Genomic DNA, 19,523 nt, shown 5'->3' with positions numbered 1-19,523 from the left:
CATTTTCCCTGTGCGACTTTGTCGCTGAGGTGGGCTCCCCATCCCCAGGAGCGTCCGTCGTGATCCTCTGGGATACAGGAATGGACCATGGCAGGCCTTTTGTTAAGTGAAGATTTATCCTCCACCACCACAAGCTTCTTTTTACCTTGGTAGGTAACAGAACTCTTGACTCCAGAGACCTCGCGTCTCCATCCCAGTTTCTTAGGAGAAACATCTGCAATGGTCTTTGATGGAATCTTGCCATGGCACTGCAGGGAAACACAAGGTCATCAGACCTACCGTCCTTGAAATTTCCCTCAGCGAGACCAACTGGTTGGTCTGTAAGGCTGAAACTGCTTGCACCATCTTGGAGACCTTCTCCTCTGGGAGAAAAACTTTTTGGTCTACTGAGCAAAAATTGTAGCCCAGATACTTCTTCTGGGCTGGATTTAGGGAAGACTTCTCCCTGTTTATCAGCCAGCCTAGGGATTGAAGGAAGTCTTGTACAATCTGGAGATCTGTTAGTAATTTTTGGTAAGATTCTGCCACTATTAATAGGTCGTCCAGGTAAGGGATGATAGTTATCGCCTTTAACCTTAGTGGAGCCAGCGCCTCCCCCAATACCTTTGTAAAGATGCATGGGGCCAAGGACAGATCGAAGGGGAGAGCTTAAAACTGAAAGTGCCGGATTTCTGTTCCCATTTTGACCGCTAATCTCAGGAATCTCTGGAATGGTGGGTGGATCGGGACATGCAGGTAAGCATCCCTTAAGTCCAAAGTGGCCATGAAGCAATTTGGGTAAAGCAAGTTTTTGATAGAGAACACGGTATCCATACGCAAGTGCTTGTACCTGATCGATCGGTTTAGAGACCGAAGATTCAGAATGAGCCGATACTTTCCTGACGGCTTTCTGATAACAAAAATATGGGAATAAAACCCTTTGTTCTGTTCTGAGTGGGGAACAGGAATCAGGACTTTCTGGTCTAACAAGTCTCCCATTTGGAGACCCAGAGCCCTCGCTTTCTCCTGATCTTTGGGAGGAGAGGTGATCAACAGTTGCTCTGGTGGTTGGCACCAGCCTGTATCCATTTGCCACTAGAACCAGGATGAAGGGACTTGAGGTGACTGCTGCCCACTGTGGGAGAAAGGCCCTCAATCTTTCTCCTACAGGAAGAAGCTGGTCACTGTGGCTTGGCGGGCTGTTGAGGTGTGTTAAACAAAACACCCCCTCTACCTCTGCCCTTGTGCCCGGCCCAATGCTTCTTGGGCCTGTTGTCCTTTTCTCTAGGACTTTGCGGCCTTTTTTCTATTGGCTGTACGTTCCAGTGCCTCCTGCAGACCAGGGCCAAAAAGCTGATCCCCTGTTAGGGGAAGCCCACATAGGCGCAATTTAGAGGCTGTATCGCCTGACCAGGTTTTAAGCCAAAGGCTTCTTCTGGCTGAATTCACTAAGGCCGAAGTCCTGGCTGTCATTCTTACCGACTCTGCAGAAGAATCAGCTAAAAAACCCACAGCACTAAAAAGAAGAGGAAAGCATTTTAGAATCTCTTCCCTAGAGGTACCTGCCAACAGATGGGTTTGTATCTGTGCAAGTCATTCTTCCAGGTTTCTGGCTACACAAGTGGAGGCCAGAGCCGGTTTGAGATTCCCCATAGCTGAATCCCAGGCTCTGTGGAGAATATCTCCTCTCTTTGCATCGGGTCCTTAGGCGTGCCCATCATCAAACGCTAGGTCCGAATTTTTTTAAACTTTTGAAAGAGGTGCGTCTATCTTTAGATTTTTGTTCCACGGCTGCGCTGCATCCTCATCAAATGGAAACCTTTTTAGGTTACCAGAAAATAAAGGTTTTCTCTCTGGATTTTCCCACTCCAGCTTGATAGTATCAAGAAGGGAACTGTGCACTGGAAATACTTTAGACTTCTTTTTTTGCAAACCTTTGTACTTAAGGTCACGCTTAGACAACTGTACCTCCTTCTCTTCCATTTCAAGAGTTGTATAAATAGCCTTTAATACGTTATCTACGTCTTCCAAAGACAACTTAAATCTTGAGCCCCTAGAGGATTCTCTATCCCTGGGCCCTCTATCTGACCCTGATTCTTCTGGAGAACAACGGGTAGATCTGGCTTCAGTCTCAGAGTGTTCACTCTCCACACTTTGTTGCGGAATGCTAGTAACTGAAGTTTTTCTGTTTAAAGCGGGAGTTCACCCATTTATTTAATTTTTGCCCTTTCCCCTTAGATTCCTGCTCGTTTGGTCTAGGGGAATCGGCTATTTGTTTTAAAATATGATCCGTACTTACCCGTTTTCGAGATGCATCTTCTTCCGTCGCTTCCGGGTATGGGTCTTCGGGAGCGGGCGTTCCTTCTTGATTGACAGTCTTCCGAGAGGCTTCCGACGGTCGCATCCATCGCGTCACTCATAGCCGAAAGAAGCCGAACGTCGGTGCGGCTCTATACTGCGCCTGCGCACCGACGTTCGGCTTCTTTCGGAAAATCGTGACGCGATGGATGCGACCGTCGGAAGCCTCTCGGAAGACTGTCAATCAAGAAGGAACGCCCATTCCCGCAGCCCATACCCGGAAGCGACGGAGAGGATGCATCTCGTAAACGGTAAGTACGGATCATATTTTAAAACAACTAGCCGATTCCCCTAGACAAAACGAGAATTAATCTAAGGGGAAAATGTGCTCTCTAACGGTGAACCTCCGCTTTAAAGACGGACCCTCTGTGGGAGCCTGAAGTTTATCAATTAGAGTTTTGAAAGAGCTAAAAGTAGATTTAAGCTTATCACTAACTGAAGTCAGTATTTTCTGGCATGAGGCTACCGGGTCATATTTTACTAGGCCTGAAATACAGGAGCGGCAAACTGGTTTACTCCATGAGGAGCTCAGTTTACTTCTGCACACTGCACATTTCTTTTTTGGTGGCTGCGCTTGGGCTTTGTCCTGAGTCATGGCCTGCAAGATAACAAAGTTGACCCTGTAAATATATAGCCACATACCCTCCATAACACCCCGTGCAGGAGAAAAAGAAACATGTGCACCCTTCACCTAGTCCTTACTAGTTACAAGGGGAAAAGACACTCACAGGCTTGTGCAAGAAAAGTACATACACTTTCAGGCTTACCTGTGAGGAGCTGGCGTTAGGGCTTGATTCCACTGCCTGTGCAGGTATCTCAAAGGAGTCCATCCTTCCCCTGTAGCGATCCGCAGACCTTGCTGGGTTTCACTTTTCAAACGACCAGCGTCCCTGTTCGCGCCCTTTTGAGACTGGAACCAGCGTCTCCGGCGTCACACGCCCCGGAAGTGACCCCTCCGAGACTTCCTGTAAGCCAGCTTGGAACGCAAGTTCCGCCCCTTCCTGCGCGCGGCTTCCTCCTTCCCCTGCATGTTCTAGCCTGGCTGTACTGACAGGGAAACAAGCCGCCACTGCTGCTGCAGCAGCCGAAAACCATGCGGTTTTGCAGGGGGGAGCTCGGGCGCCATGACGGTACTGACATTCCCCATGTCACGAGAAACAGGGACAGGAGCCACAAACCAACTCCCCCGGTGGATGTGCCGCTCTGGGACATAAGGAAGAGGTAGGAAAACTCACCCATTGCTCAGGGAGCCATGCTCTTGAGACCTAGGGGATCCAGTTCCAGGAAACATGTTACCCCCCGTCCGGAGGAAACACTAATACTGACATGGGGCCTGGAGGACCGCCCTTTTATCTGGTGGGGGTTAATGTGTTTCCTGTCCTGGTAGGAGGAGCCCTAGGTCTCATGGGCTGTCCTGGAAGACACTTGAGAGAAAAAAGGAATATCTGTAATTTTTTAGGTGCCCTGGGTACCCAATTCCAGGAATCTCACATTTGGGTGCTAATGTCATTGTTAACATAAGTTTGAGATCTTTTGCTTTAAACATAAAATAGTTTAGTTTGAAGAAAAAAATTAAAAATATGTGTTGTACCAAGTCATATCTACAAATAAAACACATCTTTGTCTTAAAGTTTTATATGGAATGTACTGACCAGGTGTACGTGCATAAGAGGCATAGAAATCCCGTCGTCGTTTCATCTCATCTATAGGGAAAACATTATACAACTGTTGAGTCATTTAATATATACAAATATCATAATGGCATTTAACATTTAATATATACAAATATCATAATGGCATTTAACAAACTAGTTTTTTTTTTCCTTTTATTCCATTCTAATTTTTTGCTTTAAAAATATACAGTTCACAAAAATGATCATTGTATTCAGTGGAATAGTTGCTTTTGTAAATTAGAAAGTGAACTACTGAAAGCTTGTATTCCTCACTAGTCAATATATATATCATGAATTTGTATTTTTTGCTACCCTAATGGCTCCTTTGTATGCTCTCCTCAATAGACACGTGATAGAAATTCACTGTTGATGTGAGAAAAAGGGTAGCAGTATTTTTAGGCAAATAGCCATGCAATAATCTTTTAAAACGGATTTGAATACAAATACTGCAAACATGAAAGTACGGTAAGCATACAGTAAAGTCCTTAAATCCATGTGGTAAAACCTTTAATAAAATAAATAAATAAAAATTGGCTGTTAAAATTAGGAGTTACTTTATAAAAGCAGGATTTTTAAAACAGCTTACCTGTAAAATCCTGTAAAATTTCTTGGAGTACACCACGGAACACAGAGCCTTTATCTTTACATAATGGGTTAAGGGTCACCAGCGGTGATTGGACACTGGCACAACCAATTGAAGACAGTTCCTCTCCATATAACCCCTCCCATCAGGGGAGTTCCTCAGTTTTATAGCAAGCAATAAGGATTCCCATAAGAAGGGGGGGGGGGGGGGATCATGTGTCCCGTGGTGTACTCCAAGAAAAGGATTTTACAGGTAAGCTGTTTTAAAAATCCTTTTTCTTTATCGTAAACCAAGAGGCACAGAGCCTTTGTCTTTACATAATGGGATGTCCCAGAGCAATGCTCCATATGAAGGGGGGGGACACAGATCAAGCAGGCCGCCCTGAACCAGAAGCTTTATACCGCTGCCTGCAGCACACTTCGCCCGAAGACGGTATCCTCCTGTCCTTTTACGTCCACTTGATAACATTTGGAAAATGTATGGACCAAGTTGCAGCTTTACAGATCTGAGTCACTGAAGCCTGGTGGTGCACTGCCCATGAAGCACTTAATCGCCCTGGTTAAGTGTGCCTTAACAGAAAAAGGAGGAGTCCTATTCTTTAAACCATAGGCTTGAATAATTGTCTGTCGAATCCACCTGGAGATAGTGGATCTTGATGCAATTTGTCCCTTCTTGGGACCATCTGGCAAAATAAACGAAACATCCGTTTTACGTATCTGAGCAGTTGCCTGCAGATACGCCTTTACTGCTCTCACAAGATCTAGAGAGTGTAATACATTTTTCCTCCGCTGTCTGCGGATCCGAAAAAAAAACGAAGGTCCTGATCTAAATGAAAAGCCGACACCACTTTAGGTAAAAAGGCAGGATGGGGTTGTAGTACAATTTTGTCTTTATGACAAACTAAATAAGGCTCTTTACAGGAAAGAGCTGCCAAATCAGATACTCTTCTAGCCAAAGAGATAACAATCAAAAAGGCCAATTTCCTGCTTAACCACTTCCAGACCGCCGCATGTATATGTACGTCGGCAGAATGGCACGTACAGGCACATTGGCTATATGCGGCTATATGCGGCGGTCGGATTCCCGCGGGGAGCGATCCGGGACGACGGCGCGGCTATTCGTTTATAGCCGCCCCGTCGCGATCGCTCCCCGCTGAAGAACGGGGAGAGCCGTATGTAAACACGGCTTCCCCGTGCTTCACTGTGGCGGCGCATCGATCGAGTGATCCCTTTTATAGGGAGACTCGATCGATGATGTCAGTCCTACAGCCACACCCCCCTACAGTTGTAAACACATACTAGGTGAACCCCAACTCCTACAGCGCCCCCTGTGGTTAACTCCCAAACTGCAACTGTCATTTTCACAATAAACAATTCAATTTAAATGCATTTTTTGCTGTGAAAATGACAATGGTCCCAAAAATGTGTCAAAATTGTCCGAAGTGTCCGCCATAATGTCGCAGTCACGAAAAAAATCACTGATCGCCGCCATTAGTAGGAAAAAATAAATAAAAAATAAAACTATCCCCTTTTGTAAACGCTATAAACTTTGCGCAAACCAATCGATAAATGCTTATTGCGATTTTTTTTACCAAAAATAGGTAGAAGAATACGTATCGGCCTAAACGGAGGAAAAATTTTTTTTTTTGATATATATTTTTGGGGGATATTTATTATAGCAAAAAGTAAAAAATATAGAATTTTTTTCAAAATTGTCACTCTATTTTTGTTTATAGCGCAAAAAATAAAAACCGCAGAGGTGATCAAATACCACCAAAAGAAAGCTCTATTTGTGGGGAAAAAGGGACGCCAATTTAGTTTGGGAGCCACGTCACACGACTGCGCAATTGTCTGTTAAAGCGAAGCAGTGCCGAATTGTAAAAACCCCTTGGGTCATTTAGCAGCATATTGGTCCGGTCCTTAAGTGGTTAACAGAATCAGCGGAATCTGGTGGATCGGTTCAAAAAGGTTGCTTCTGCAACACCGACAAGACTAAATTCAGATCCCATGGGCACAAGGGAGACTTGACAGGCCCGTACTAGGGAATGAGATGACAGCGGTCTTTGAAATAAGACTGATAGAGCTGATATTTGGCCCTTAATGGTACGAAGGGCTCATTTTAATATTCACTCCTAGCTGGCAAAAGGCAAGAATCCTATTTATGTCATATCTTTGAGGATTCCATTTGTTAGTTTCACACCATGAAACATATGCTTTCCAGACTCTGTAGTAGATCAGTCTGGAGGCTGGCTTTCTGGCATTAATTGTAAAAAGCCCTGGACCTAAGATCCCTCTCTTCTTTAGAATGTGGGTCTCAGCAGCCTAACCGTCAAACTTAGAGTTTGTAAGGAAGGATGGAACACTGGACCTTGGAGACAGCAGGTCATAACGAAGTGAAAGCTTCCAAGATGTTCCTACCGCCATCTTTATGATTTTGGCGTACCAAGGTCTTCTGGGCCAATTTGGAGCCACTAAGATTACAGGAACTCCTTCCTTCTTGATCCTGCAGAGTAGCCTTTGTAAGAGAGCGATTGGAGGAAATGCATAGATCAGTGAGAACTGATTCCACGGGACCACCAGCACATCCGATCCATAAGCAAGAGGAGCTCTTGTCCTGGACACAAAGTTGTCCAACTTCCTGTTGAATCTGGAAGCCAACAGGTCTATACCCATCTCTGGCATATGGCTTGAAAGATCTCAGGGTGGAGAGACCACTCTCCTGGTGACAGCTGCTGGCCACTCAGATAGTCCGCTTGCCAGTTTTCTACCCCAGGGATGAGAATTGCAGAGACAAGGAATATGTTCTTCTGCCCATGTCAAAATCCGATTCACCTCCTGAGCGCCCTGACTGCAGGTGCCTCCTTGGTGATTGATGTAAGCTACTGCAGTAGCATTGTCGGATTGAATCCGAACTGGGTGGCCCTGTAACCTGCCCGAATTTCCAATATGTTGATGGGCAGGCTCCTTTCGGTCTTGGCCCAGGTCCCCTGGGTTAAAACTTCTTCCAATAATGCAACCCAGCATGTCAGGCTGGCATCTGTAGACACCACTTTCCAAATGACTGGGGGAAAGGATCTTCCTTTCTGCAAGTTTCTGGTCTTTAACCACCAATTGAAGCTTTGGTGCACCTGTGGAGACAGGCGCATGGGTAAATCCAGCACTTGGATCTTCTTGTTCCAGGCAGTTAGAATACTGTCCTAAAGTAGTCTTGAGTGAGACTGGGCATAAGGGACGGCCTTGAAGGAGGCTACCATCTTCCCCAATAGCCTCATGCAAAGGCAAATAGATGGTCTCTTGTTTGCCTTGACTTTGTGGATCAGGTCCTTTAGGGACTTGATCTTTGGCTCTGGTAGGAATACCCGACTTTGGGCTGTGTCTATGATCATACCCAAGTATTCTACCCTTCTTTGGGCTTGTAGAGAGGATTTTTGTAAGTTTACAATCCATCCTAAATGCTCCAGGTATCTTATAGTGGTGAGCACAGCGTGATCTAACCTTTCCATGGACTGATCTATGACCAGTAGATCGTCTAGATAGGCTGTTATGGCTATTCCTTGTTCTCTGAGATTTGCCAACAGAGGGTTTAGTACCTTTGTAAATACCCGAGGTGCAGTAGCCACACCAAAGGGCAGAGCCACAAACTGAAAGTGGTGATGTTCTACCGCAAACCTTAAAAATCTTTTGGTGAGCGGGATGGATAGGTACATGCAAGTATGCGTCTTTGATGTCTAGTGACCCCATGAATTCTCTGCCTTGTAGGGTGGCGACCGCTGATCAAATAGTTTCCATTAGGAAATGGCGAATGTTCAGAAACTAATTTAGAGATCTTAGATCCAGAATGGGTCTGACGTCTCCGTTTGGCTTTGGGATTACAAAGAGGTTTGAATAAAACCCTGAACCTTGCTCCTTTAAGGGTACTTCTGTGATCACCCCTTGGGACAGCAAGTGATCCAATCCTTTGAAGAAGGATGCTCTTTTAAAGGATCCTTGGAAAGCCTCGAGCTTCGGAACTAAGATGGGATCTCTTGAAATTCCAGCTTGTACCCTAGGGATACTGTGGATACTACCCATCTGTCCAAGATTTTTGTTTGCCATGCTGCTGAAAACTGACGAAGCCGTCCCCCCACTCGGCCGAGCGGGGGTACCCCTTCATGCAGAGGCTTTGGGGGTTTGCTTCTTAGCTCTTGAACCCCACTGCTTCTTGTTCTTCTGGGCCTGGTCTTCTCTAGTCTTTGTGGCTGGATGAAAATGCCGTCACCACTGGCTGGAGGTAGATTTACCAGGAGCAGGGGTGAGAGAATGTTTAAAACAAGGTCTCTTGTTTTTCTTCTTCTCCGGTAATAGAAGGGGAAACTAGCTAAGAGCTTTTTACATGGTGCTTCTGCAGACCAATGCTTTAGCCAAAAAATTCTGCGCATATGCACCAGTTGGAGTGTGAGACGCAATGTTTGCAGAATAGAATCTCTCATATCGTCAACTGTAAAACATAAGACTTTAGGCAAATTTTCCCACAGTTTGACCTGTTCTGGAGGCAGCTCCTTCAGCCCTTGTTTTATCTGGTCCTTGAGGACCTGACACATGCCTACTGCTGCTACAGGAGGTTGGGCGACTGACCCAGCTAGAAGGAAGGAAGACTTCAATAATGATTCGAATTTCTTTTCCGAAGGGTCTTTAAACACCTGTACGTTATCCACTGGACAAGTCAGGTTCTTATTTACACAAGAAATAGCTGCATCTACCGAAGGCAGGCTCCACTTCTTGGAAAACTCTTCCTCCATAGGAGGAGGTGAGAAACGCTTGTCTGGGAGTAACCAGTCTGCATAGATTAGCTTCTTTAAAGTGGAGTTTCCATCTAAAAAAATGTTTTGCTTTATAGTTGACATGAGACCGAAAAAATGCCTGTTGCTACGAGGTCCCACGTAATCTGCCCTCGGATTCACAGAGGATCCTGATGTCAGCTCCCTCGCTCCTTCGAACGCTGATGCATTTCCCAGGATGCCGTGCGCTTCCCCTAGGGCAAGAATCGCGTTACTTCGATACCGGAAGTGACGCGATTCATTGAATGCATGTTTTTTGTTTATGGGTTGCCATCACAACGGCGTTCACTTCCGCCGCCACCGCTCATTGTGATGGCAACCCAAGTGGTTGATGGCGCTGCTGCTATCTTGCGCATGCGCGAAAATGGGGCGGGACGGAAGTAATTGCTTGTGGGCTTCACAAAATGACAACCGTCTGGAGCCTGGAATAAAAAGTGTTCGTTCGCTAGTCTGCAGGACGGGGGCACATTTTTACCCAGTAAGTGACCCTATGTGTGCAACTATACAGACAGATGAAAGGACATACTTTAAAAAAATGGTAAATGTGGTTAGAACCCCTTTTTAATAAAGGATGAACAGGAAAAGAGCATGTACGCTGCAGGGATTTTAATAAGCCCAGGGAGGAGACAGGTGATTCAGTTAACTCCAAAGAGGGTAACCTGAATGTAGTACGCACTGTTTCAGCATAACATTGGACCTGTGACCTTACCATCTGGGAAGCAGAAAAGGGTTCCTCTGAAATCCCTGATCCGTCCGACTTCTCATCCCTGTCCGCTGTAGGTGTGATCTCATCCTCATCCTTCTCCTCTTCAGATCTTTCTGAAAGAGGATCTAACACTATTGAAGGAGAACTGCTTCGCTTTTTGTCCTTTTGCGAGGACTTTGTGATTAGCGTAGCAATCTTTCCTTCCAGTTTTTCCAGGGCTGTGACATATGCAGGCCCAGGCGCCACTGGAGAAATTGATACTCCCGATAGTGGCAATGGCTCCTTTTGTATTGGTATATCAAGATTTACAGGGGAGAAAGGTACCGAGCAGGTACGGCTAGAGCCTCCTGTCTCAGGCGGAGGTGCTTTCTTGTCTTGTCTTTTTTAGTCCCTGAATTCCTTCTAAGGGAAGACATATTAACAAGCAACAAGCCGAGGTACCAATAAGCATATACTACTGTGCTCAGTTTAGCAATCTACATAAAGTATGCAACTTAAACACACAGTTTCATGCTATGGAGTGGGTATCTCTCTTGGTAGTGCCCTACCAACCACACAGAGCTTACGTGCCCCCTTTTGCTGCTGTAGCTACTGCTGCTTGTGTCCCCAAGGGAAGAGCTGCCGGCATCCATATGCTTTTAAGGGCTCCTGTTTGAGCGCCATCTTTGAATCCACGTGCCCACGCGTGCCCGTGCATGTTTGGATCTCCTCCGCACCCCCCCGTCTATAAAGCGCCCCCCCCCCCCCCCCCCCCCGTGCGTGCGCTCCTGGGGCATTATGGCAGCCGTGAGGGATGAGAGAGCTACTTTCTGCTTCTTCCCTTAAGCCTAACTTATCCCCTCTTGGGATACTCCGCAATCTCTGGGAGGAGAGAAACTGTGGCCGTGCTGATGCAGAGCTAGGAATGTGCTTGTCCAATGGATCTGACATCCTGGCAGAGTGAGGTTTGTAAACTCAGCGCTTTACTCCCTCTAGTGGCCAAAACGGAGAAGACACCCGACTCATAGTTTTGAAAAGGATCCTAAGCTTGTTCTTAGGATTCCTTTTCTCTTACCTTTATCCCCACCGCAGGTTTTTTCTGCTGGAAAAATTCAGACAGCACCAATCTTTACCCATCTCGGCGGGTTTTGTGCCCCAAGCTTCAGGGATATGGGCTCCTATTTAACGGATACCTCTCCCCTGGGCCTTGTAAAAGACTCCGACCAGGTGTTTTAGCTGCTGTAGTGAAAGTGCTAGACCCCAGAGCCCAGTCCTCAGAAGAGCGACATTACAGGCAACGCCTCCTCCATGAGGCCCAGATCCCATCCAGATTCAGTGTCATATTTAGCATCTTGGATGGATCCCTGAAGCATAGCTCCTTCACCCCCAGAGGGTCTACTTAGCAGAGCTATCCTTAGCACATCCTCGCTCGTCCAACACCTCTTAGGCCGCCTACACACGATCGGTCCATCCGATGAAAACGATCCGAAGGACCGTTCTCATCGGTTAACCGATGAAGCTGACTGATGGTCTGATGTGCCTACACACACCATAGGTTAAATAACCAATCGGGTCAGAACGCGGTGACGTAAAACACACAGACGTGCTGAAAAAAACAATGTTCAATGCTTCCAAGCATGCGTCGACTTGATTCTGAGCATGCGTGGATTTTTAACCGATGCTTTTGCATACTAACCGTCGGTTCTGACCTATCGGTTAAATTTTAAAGCAAGTTCTAAATTTTTGGACCGAAGGATAACTGACCGATGGGGCCCACACACGGTCGGTTTGGTCCGATGAAAAGGTCCTTCAGTCCGTTTTCATCGGTTTTGACTGACCGTGTGTACACGGCCATAGACACTGGCGAAAAAACTGAGGAACTCCCCTGATGGGAGGGGTTATATGGAGGGGAACTGTCTTCAATTGGTTGTGCCAGTGTCCAATCACCGCTGGTGACCCTTAGCCCATTATGTAAAGATAAAGGCTCTGTGTCCCCTGGTGTACAGTAAAGAAAAATACCCAACTATGGTACAGGTTATGCCTCTGAATTGACATTATGCATACTCATTTAAAAAAGATTTTTTAAATGCCATCATGAAGATTAGTGTACCACTATGACAACCAACACACACAAAATATTTGCTTACCTCGGAAGAGTCCTGGTACAAGCTTGTATACAATGTCTTGTAATATTTTATCAGATCTAAATAAGCAAATAGTCATTAGATATATTGCCATACAGAAAAACAGATTTTTTTTACTTAAAGTGGATGTAAACCCAATTCATGAAATTTGAGCTGGGCACATATATCGGTAGTGTTTTGTTATCTCTCTTCAAAGAGTCCCATAGCTCTCTCCTGACCCATTCCTCTGTCATCAGCCAGATAACTCCTGAAAAATATCTCAGACACATCAGATAAAAGCAGCCTCAAATTTCTGTCCAGGGAGGATTCTATAAATAGATTAGCAGGCAGGTGGCCCTGTTACAAAACACCTCTGAAAGTGTCTGCCTATGATGAGAGGGGGCGTGTGCCTTTCCTCCAATCAGCTATGTTGGCCATCTTTGCTGTATGCCCAGACATCACACTCTGTTAAACAGGAAGAGAACATTTCCTAACATGATCTAAACATTCTAAACAGTATATAAATGTGAAGACAGCAGATATGGATGTAAAACTTCTGTAGGGAGATTTATTTCATCTCAGTTTATCATCTGAGGCTGTTTACTTTACTGGGTGTGTAGAGGGCTTACATCCACTTTAATTTTTAAAGAGGAACTGCAGTCTGCTCACATAATTTGTGACAAAAACACCTTTGCCATTCTGATGCTTCCCTTCAACCACTTTGCATATTATTTTGTATACAGTATCTCACAAAAGTGAGTACGCAACCCTCACATTTTTGTAAATAATTTATTATATCAGTGACAACACTGTAGAAGTGAGTGTTCAGCTTGTATAAGTGCCAGTTCACACTACAGCGACTTGGGATCGAGTTGTGTCGCGCGACATGAGAAATTCAATTGAAGTGAATGAGAGCCTTCTTAATGTACACTACTGAAGTCGCTCCGACTTCAGAAAAGGTTCCTGTACTACTTCAAGACGACTTCTAGGCAACTTTTACCCATAGATTTCAATGGAAGTTGCCTCCAAGTCAGATCTCTGTCTTAACTGAAGCAACTTTACAAAAAGAAAATAGTTTACTCAGGCAAACCCCTCCCTCCCACAGAGCTGATTATTCTGTGATTGGCCACAGCCAAAGTTGCCTGTCCTGGAGGCAACTAAGTCGCGTTGCAAGTAACCCAACCCTTACTCTGCCCTGCCCCTAATCATGCCATCATAAATTATCTCATGAAATGACACTTAAATGTTTTATGCAGAAGTTACAAAAATAAATATTAACTTCATCAGTTCCCTTCAGCACAGCCTCACAAGTGCCCATCAATACAGGTTCACCTGTGCCCCACACTGCAGCCTCACCATGCCCCACATTGCAGCCTCATCGTGCCCCACATTGCAGCCTTACCAGGGAGGAGGAAGTGAGAGGGGTGGCAGGATCATGACTGGAGAGCCGCGGGATCACCGAGCGGTAAAACACGCTGCAACAGCTTACATTGAAAACTGTCTCTGCTCTGCTTACTCTCACACAGTCCCGCCTCCTCCTAACCCGCGCCTGTAAAAGACAGAACGCGGGTCCAATGCTGGGATGCATTCTGTCTATCACAGGCATGGGGTTAGAAGGAGGCAGGGCTGTGTGAGAGTGAGCAGACAGAATGCATCCCAGTATTGGACCCGCGTTCTGTCTATTACAGGCGTGGGTTAGGAGGAGGCGGGGCTGTGTGAGAGTGAGCAGGGCAGAGACAGTTTCAATGTAAGCGGTTGCAGCGTGTTTTACCGCTTGGTGATTCCGTGGCTCTCCTCTAACTCCATGCACTCTTCCACCGGGAGAACAGCTCCCGATCAACCCCGACCGCCGGCAATGCTTTCCCCCCCCCCCCCCCCAGGCAGCCCAGCTCCTCGCCAACCCTCATTTTCCACAGTAGGCGAGTGGAAAATTTGAGGGCTGGCCTAGGCTATAAGAAGATTGCCAAGACACTGAAACTGAACTGCAGCAAGGTGGCCTAGACCATACAGCGGTTTAACAGGACAGGTTCCACTCAGAACAGGCCTCGTCATGGTCGACCAAAGAGGTTGAGTGCACATGCTCAGCGTCATATCCAGAGGTTGTCTTTGGGAAATAGACATATGAGTGCTAACAGCATTGCTTCAGAGGTTGAAGGGGTGGGGGGGGGGGGGGTCAGCCTGTCAGTGCCAAGACCATATGCTTTAAATTGATCTGCATGGCTGGCATCACAGAAGGAAGCCTCTTCTAAAGATGATGCACAAGAAAGCCCGCAAACCATTTTCTGAAGACAAGCAGACTAAGGCCATGGGTTACTGTGGTCTGATGAGACCAAGATAAAAAGATAAACTTATTTGGGTCAGATGGTGTCAGGCGTGTGTGGCGGCAACCAGGTGAGGAGTACAAAGACAAGTGTGTCTTGCCTACAGTCAAGCATGGTGGTGGGAGTGTTATGGTGTATGGCTGCATGAGCACTGCCGGCGCTGGGGAGCTACAGTTCATTGAGGGAACCATGAATGCCAACATGTACTGTGACATATTGAAGCAGAGCATGATCGCCTCACTTTGGAGTTTGGGCCGCAGGGCAGTATTCCAACATGATAACAACCCCAAACACACCTCGAAGACAAACACTGCCTTGCTCAAGAAGCTGAGGGTAAAGGTGATGGACTCTCCAAGCATGTCTCCAGACCTAAACCCTATTGAGAATCTGTGGGACATCCTCAAGCGGAAGGTCGAGGAGCACAAGGTCTCCAACATCCACTAGCTCTGTGACATCATCATGAAGGAGTGGAAGAGGACTCCAGTGGCAACCTGTGAAGCTCAGGGGTGTACTCAATTTTGTTGCCAGCAGTTTAGACATTAATGGCTGTATGTAGAGTTATTTTGAGGGGATAGCAAATTTTTAGCCGGGTGCTTATCTCAGCACTATGCTTGAGAAATATTCTGAGATAAGAGACCTGACCACGTTTAAAACAGACCTGCCTTGCAAGGAAGCCAATCAGACATTCACTATACCATTTGTACTCCTTGATGATACTGCCCAATGCTCCACAGGTAGGGTTGAGTGAACCCGAACTGTAAAGTTCGGGTTCGGTACGGACTTTGGGTTTTTCCCGAACCCGGACCCGAATAATTGGAAAAAGTCCGGGTTCGGAGTTCGGGTATGTTTTGGCGCGCTGCACGGCAGCCAATCGCCATTCGTTTTACAACTGTGACTGGGAACTGATCACAGCCATGCCTGCTTATGGCATGGCTGTGATTGGCCAGTGTAGCATGTGACCTATCACGTGACCAGCCTCTATATTAGAAAGAGGCACACAGCACAGATTGTCACTCTGCTTCACTCATGATAGGGGAAGGCTGCTGCATTCGGCGTTCAGGGACAGTGTTAGGTGTTCTGTGCTCCAGAAATCTCAAGAAACACACTTTATTTTTTTGATATCTACATCATCTAATGCTTTCTGACTCGCTGTCACTGTGCTTCACTTACGATAGGGAAAGACTGCATTTGGCGTCCAGGGACAGTGTTAGGTGTACTCTGCTGGCTCCAGAAATCTCAAGAAACACACAATTTTTTTTGATATCTGCATCATCTAATGCTATCTGGTATAAAGTACATAGTTCAGTGACAGGTTCTATAGGTGACTCTGAATATTTCAACAGCAATGCACCTCTCCCCTGTGATATACTGTCTGTGCAGTAAATTGTTTAGGGCTGGGTTCCTGCTTCTTGCTATAGGTGGAGAAATATATAGGTGAATCTCTGCCTATTTCACCAGCTTACACTATTTTTGTATTTAAAATTTCTCAAAATTAGGGCAAGACCCTAAATTTGAGAAATATATAGGCGAATCTCTGCTTATTTCACCAGCACTCCGCCTGTCCCCTGTGATATACTGTTTGTGCAGTACATTGTTTGGGGCTGGGTTCCTGCTTATTGCTATAGGTGACTCTGAATATTTCAACAGCACTGCACCTGCCACCACCTGTGCACCTGTGATATACTGTGTTTTTCTAAAAAGTACATAGTTCAGGGACAGGTTCCTGCAATTTTCCTATAGGGGCAGTCAGAAATCTATAGGTGACTCTGAATATTTCAACAGCACTGCACCTGCCACCACCTGTGATATACTGTGTTTTTCTATAAAGTACATAGTTCAGGGACAGGTTCCTGCAATTTTCCTATAGGGGCAGTCAGAAATCTATAGGTGACTCTGAATATTTCAACAGCACTGTACCTCTCCCCTGTGATATACTGTCTGTGCAGTAAATTGTTTAGGGCTGGGTTCCTGCTTCTTGCTATAGGTAGAGAAATATATAGGTGATTCTCTGCCTATTTCACCAGCTTGCACTATTTTTGTATTTAAAATTTCTCAAAATTAGGGCAAGACCCTAAATTTGAGAAATATGAGGAAAACCTCAAATAAGGGACGTGGCCGCGGTCGTGGTGCTGCTGGTGGAGCTCCTGTTACAGGGAGAGGACGTGGTCGATCTGTGCCAGCTACAAGCACAAGTGAAACACCTTTCTCAGGTGCGAGTAGCCGACAGAGCCTGCAGCGGTATTTGGTTGGGCCTAATCCAGCTCTACGAATGTTGAGGCCAGGAGCAGAACAGGCGGTAGTAGATTGGGTTGCTGACAGTGCCTCCAGTTCCTTCACATCGTTTTCCAACCAGTCTTGTGCTGAAAGTTCAGAGTTGGCGCCTGCAGCTGATGTCCACCATCAGTCTTTCACCTCACCCCCTTGGAAATCAGCCAAGCAGTCTGAGCCCCAAAGCATGCAGCAGTCTCTTCTTCTTTTTGATGAGTCTGTTAGCATGTGTTCCCAGGGCCATCCACCTAGCCCAGCCCCAGAAGGGGAATAGATTGAGTGCACCGATGCCCAACCACTTATATTTCAGGATGAGTTCATGGGGGGACCATCACAGCACGTCTTGCATGATGATGATGAAACACAGTTGCCAACTGGTGCTTTTGCAATTGTGCAGACCGACAAGGAGGGCAGTGGTGAAGACTGGGTGGAAGATGATGTGGAGGACGATGAGGTCCTCGACCCGACATGGAAGCAACCTCATGCAGGTGACCCATGTAGTTCGGAGGAAGAGGCGGTGGTCGCACAGAGCCACCAGCACAGCAGAAGAGGGAGCAGGGTGCCAAAGCAGAGCGTCCGTCCCCTAGACAGTACGCCTGCTACTGCCCAACGCAGCAAGGGACCGAGCACACCAAAGCCAGGTCCAAGGAGTTCCCTAGCGTGGCAGTTCTTCACACAATGTGCTGATGACAAGACACGCGTGGTTTGCACGTTGTGCAATCAGAGCCTGAAGTGAGGCATAAACGTTCTCAACCTGAGCACAACCTGCATGACCAGGCATCTAAGTGCAAAGCACGAGCTGCAGTGGAGTAGACACCACAAAAACCAAGAAAGGTCTCTGGCTCCTCCTGCTTCCTCTTCTGCATCAGTCTCGGGCCTCTCTGCCTCTTCATCCACCTCCGTAGTGACAGTGCCACCTGCCACCCCTCAATTAGAGGACCGGCAAGCAACACTACCACCTGGGTCACCAAACATCTCCACAATGTCCCATGGAAGCATTCAGCTCTCCATCTCCCAAACACTGTAGCGTAAGAGGAAGTACCCCTCTACCCACCCGCGATCCCTGGCCCTGAATGCCAGCATTTCAAAATTACTGGCCTTTGAAATGCTGTCATTCCGTCTGGTGGAGACGCAGAGTTTTAAAAGCCTGATGGCATTGGCTGTCCCACAGTACGTCGTGCCCAGCCGCCACTACTTTTCCAGGCGAGCCATCCCTTCCCTGCACAACCAAGTGGGGGACAAAATCTTTAAAATGTTTCTGCAAAACACAGAGACACTCTTTTCTAAATCGCTGACATGGCCACATTTTTAAGATTATCAACATAAATTTTATACCGATTTGTTCACAAAAGCCTTGTGTTTCAAACGGTGAAGTCGCTGTATCGATCGCATGTATGGTTGTGGATTTATTAAGGTTTGTTTGAAGGCTTCAATAACCGATTTTGTGTGTGGATGAATGCGTTTCTAATGGTATTTTGATTCCCTAAATAGCTTTCTTTTACCTCAGTGCAGTCCTCCTCCCCCACCTCATGTGGAGAAAGCCTCTTGAGGGGGGAGGGGCGACCAGAAAAGTCAAGACACTCTCTATATTGCAGATAGAGAAAGGAGCTGTGTGATATTAGGCTTTATAAGTACTGAAGGAACACTGCTTGTATGTCCTAAAGATACTGTAGTGGTTATGGTGAATGGCTTTTGTGCGGGCTCAGCAGTTCAGCTATTCAGCATTCCCACACGCATTTTCCTCAGGAAATGCATTTTCTAGTTCTTAATTAGTGGGAATGCTTTAATAAGCATTCCCAGTATTGATATTCGTTTTTTATTTTTATCCTTTATTATTATTAGTGGGAATGCTTTAATAAGCATTCCCAGTATTGATATTCGTTTTTTATTTTTAGTGGGAATGCTTTAATAAGCATTCCCAGTATTGATATTCATTTTTTATTATTAGTGGGAATGCTTTAATAAGCATTCCCAGTATTGATATTCGTTTTTTATTAGTGGGAATGCTTTAATAAGCATTCCCAGTATTGATATTCGTTTTTTATTATTATTTTTCTCCTTTATTCCGTACGTTTTTTGGCTCTGCGTAACTTCTGCATACTTTCAGCTATTAAGACCATTCAACTTTTAAAATGTTCATCTCGTTCAGCCAACGATGGGACTTCAAGTTTTTTTGTTCTATTTATACTTTTTAAAATATTAAGCTTTTAGACACTTTTTTTAACATTGAAGTCAATGAGAACATCGTTTTTCCTGCTTCAAAACACACGTTCTGCCAAAAGTTTCAGCTCCTTCATACTTTCACTTACAGACACCAAACAAACTTTAAAGCGGTCACAAAATATTCAGCTATGCAAACATGACTTTTCAGATTGATATCTTTTACGGTTTTTGTGAAAACGCAATTTACGTTTAGCGATTTTTTCAGAAAATGTAATCGGTTATAATGTAATCCTATGGAAGTGATTTAGAGTGTGTCATGTGACCATTACAGCACAGATCATTGAAAAAAAAATTATCTTTAAAAAAAGGGGGAAACAAATTGCTCTCACGCCCACAAGATCTACTTGTCATACACAATTTATATATCAAAACGTAGGTATTTTTGTCTGGTTTCAGGCAATGTGATCAGTTTTGTGATAGGCATTTGACTTTTAGTTCCAGGAGCTTCTAAAGGACAAGAGCGACAAAACCACTCTCATTGACTCTCATTTTAA

At 45.7% G+C, this 19,523-nt stretch overlaps 1 protein-coding gene across 2 annotated transcripts in view; it reads right to left on the bottom strand.

The window, feature by feature from the left end:
- PCGF2 (polycomb group ring finger 2) overlaps positions 1–19,523 on the bottom strand; it is a 268,388-nt gene that overhangs the window by 115,707 nt on the left and 133,158 nt on the right. For both annotated transcript variants that reach the window (XM_040329734.1, XM_040329733.1), the window contains exons 4-5: positions 12,242–12,297; positions 3,990–4,040 (exon numbers count right to left, since the gene is read on the bottom strand). In XM_040329734.1, coding sequence (XP_040185668.1) covers positions 3,990–4,040; positions 12,242–12,297 — 107 coding nt within the window. The remainder of the gene's footprint in view (positions 1–3,989; positions 4,041–12,241; positions 12,298–19,523) is intronic.

The sequence above is a fragment of the Rana temporaria genome, chromosome 12 (genome assembly GCF_905171775.1).
Source record: "Rana temporaria chromosome 12, aRanTem1.1, whole genome shotgun sequence".
NCBI lineage: Eukaryota > Metazoa > Chordata > Amphibia > Anura > Ranidae > Rana > Rana temporaria.
Note: the sequence above shows the minus strand (reverse complement) of the source record. Positions and strands in the feature narration are given on the sequence as shown.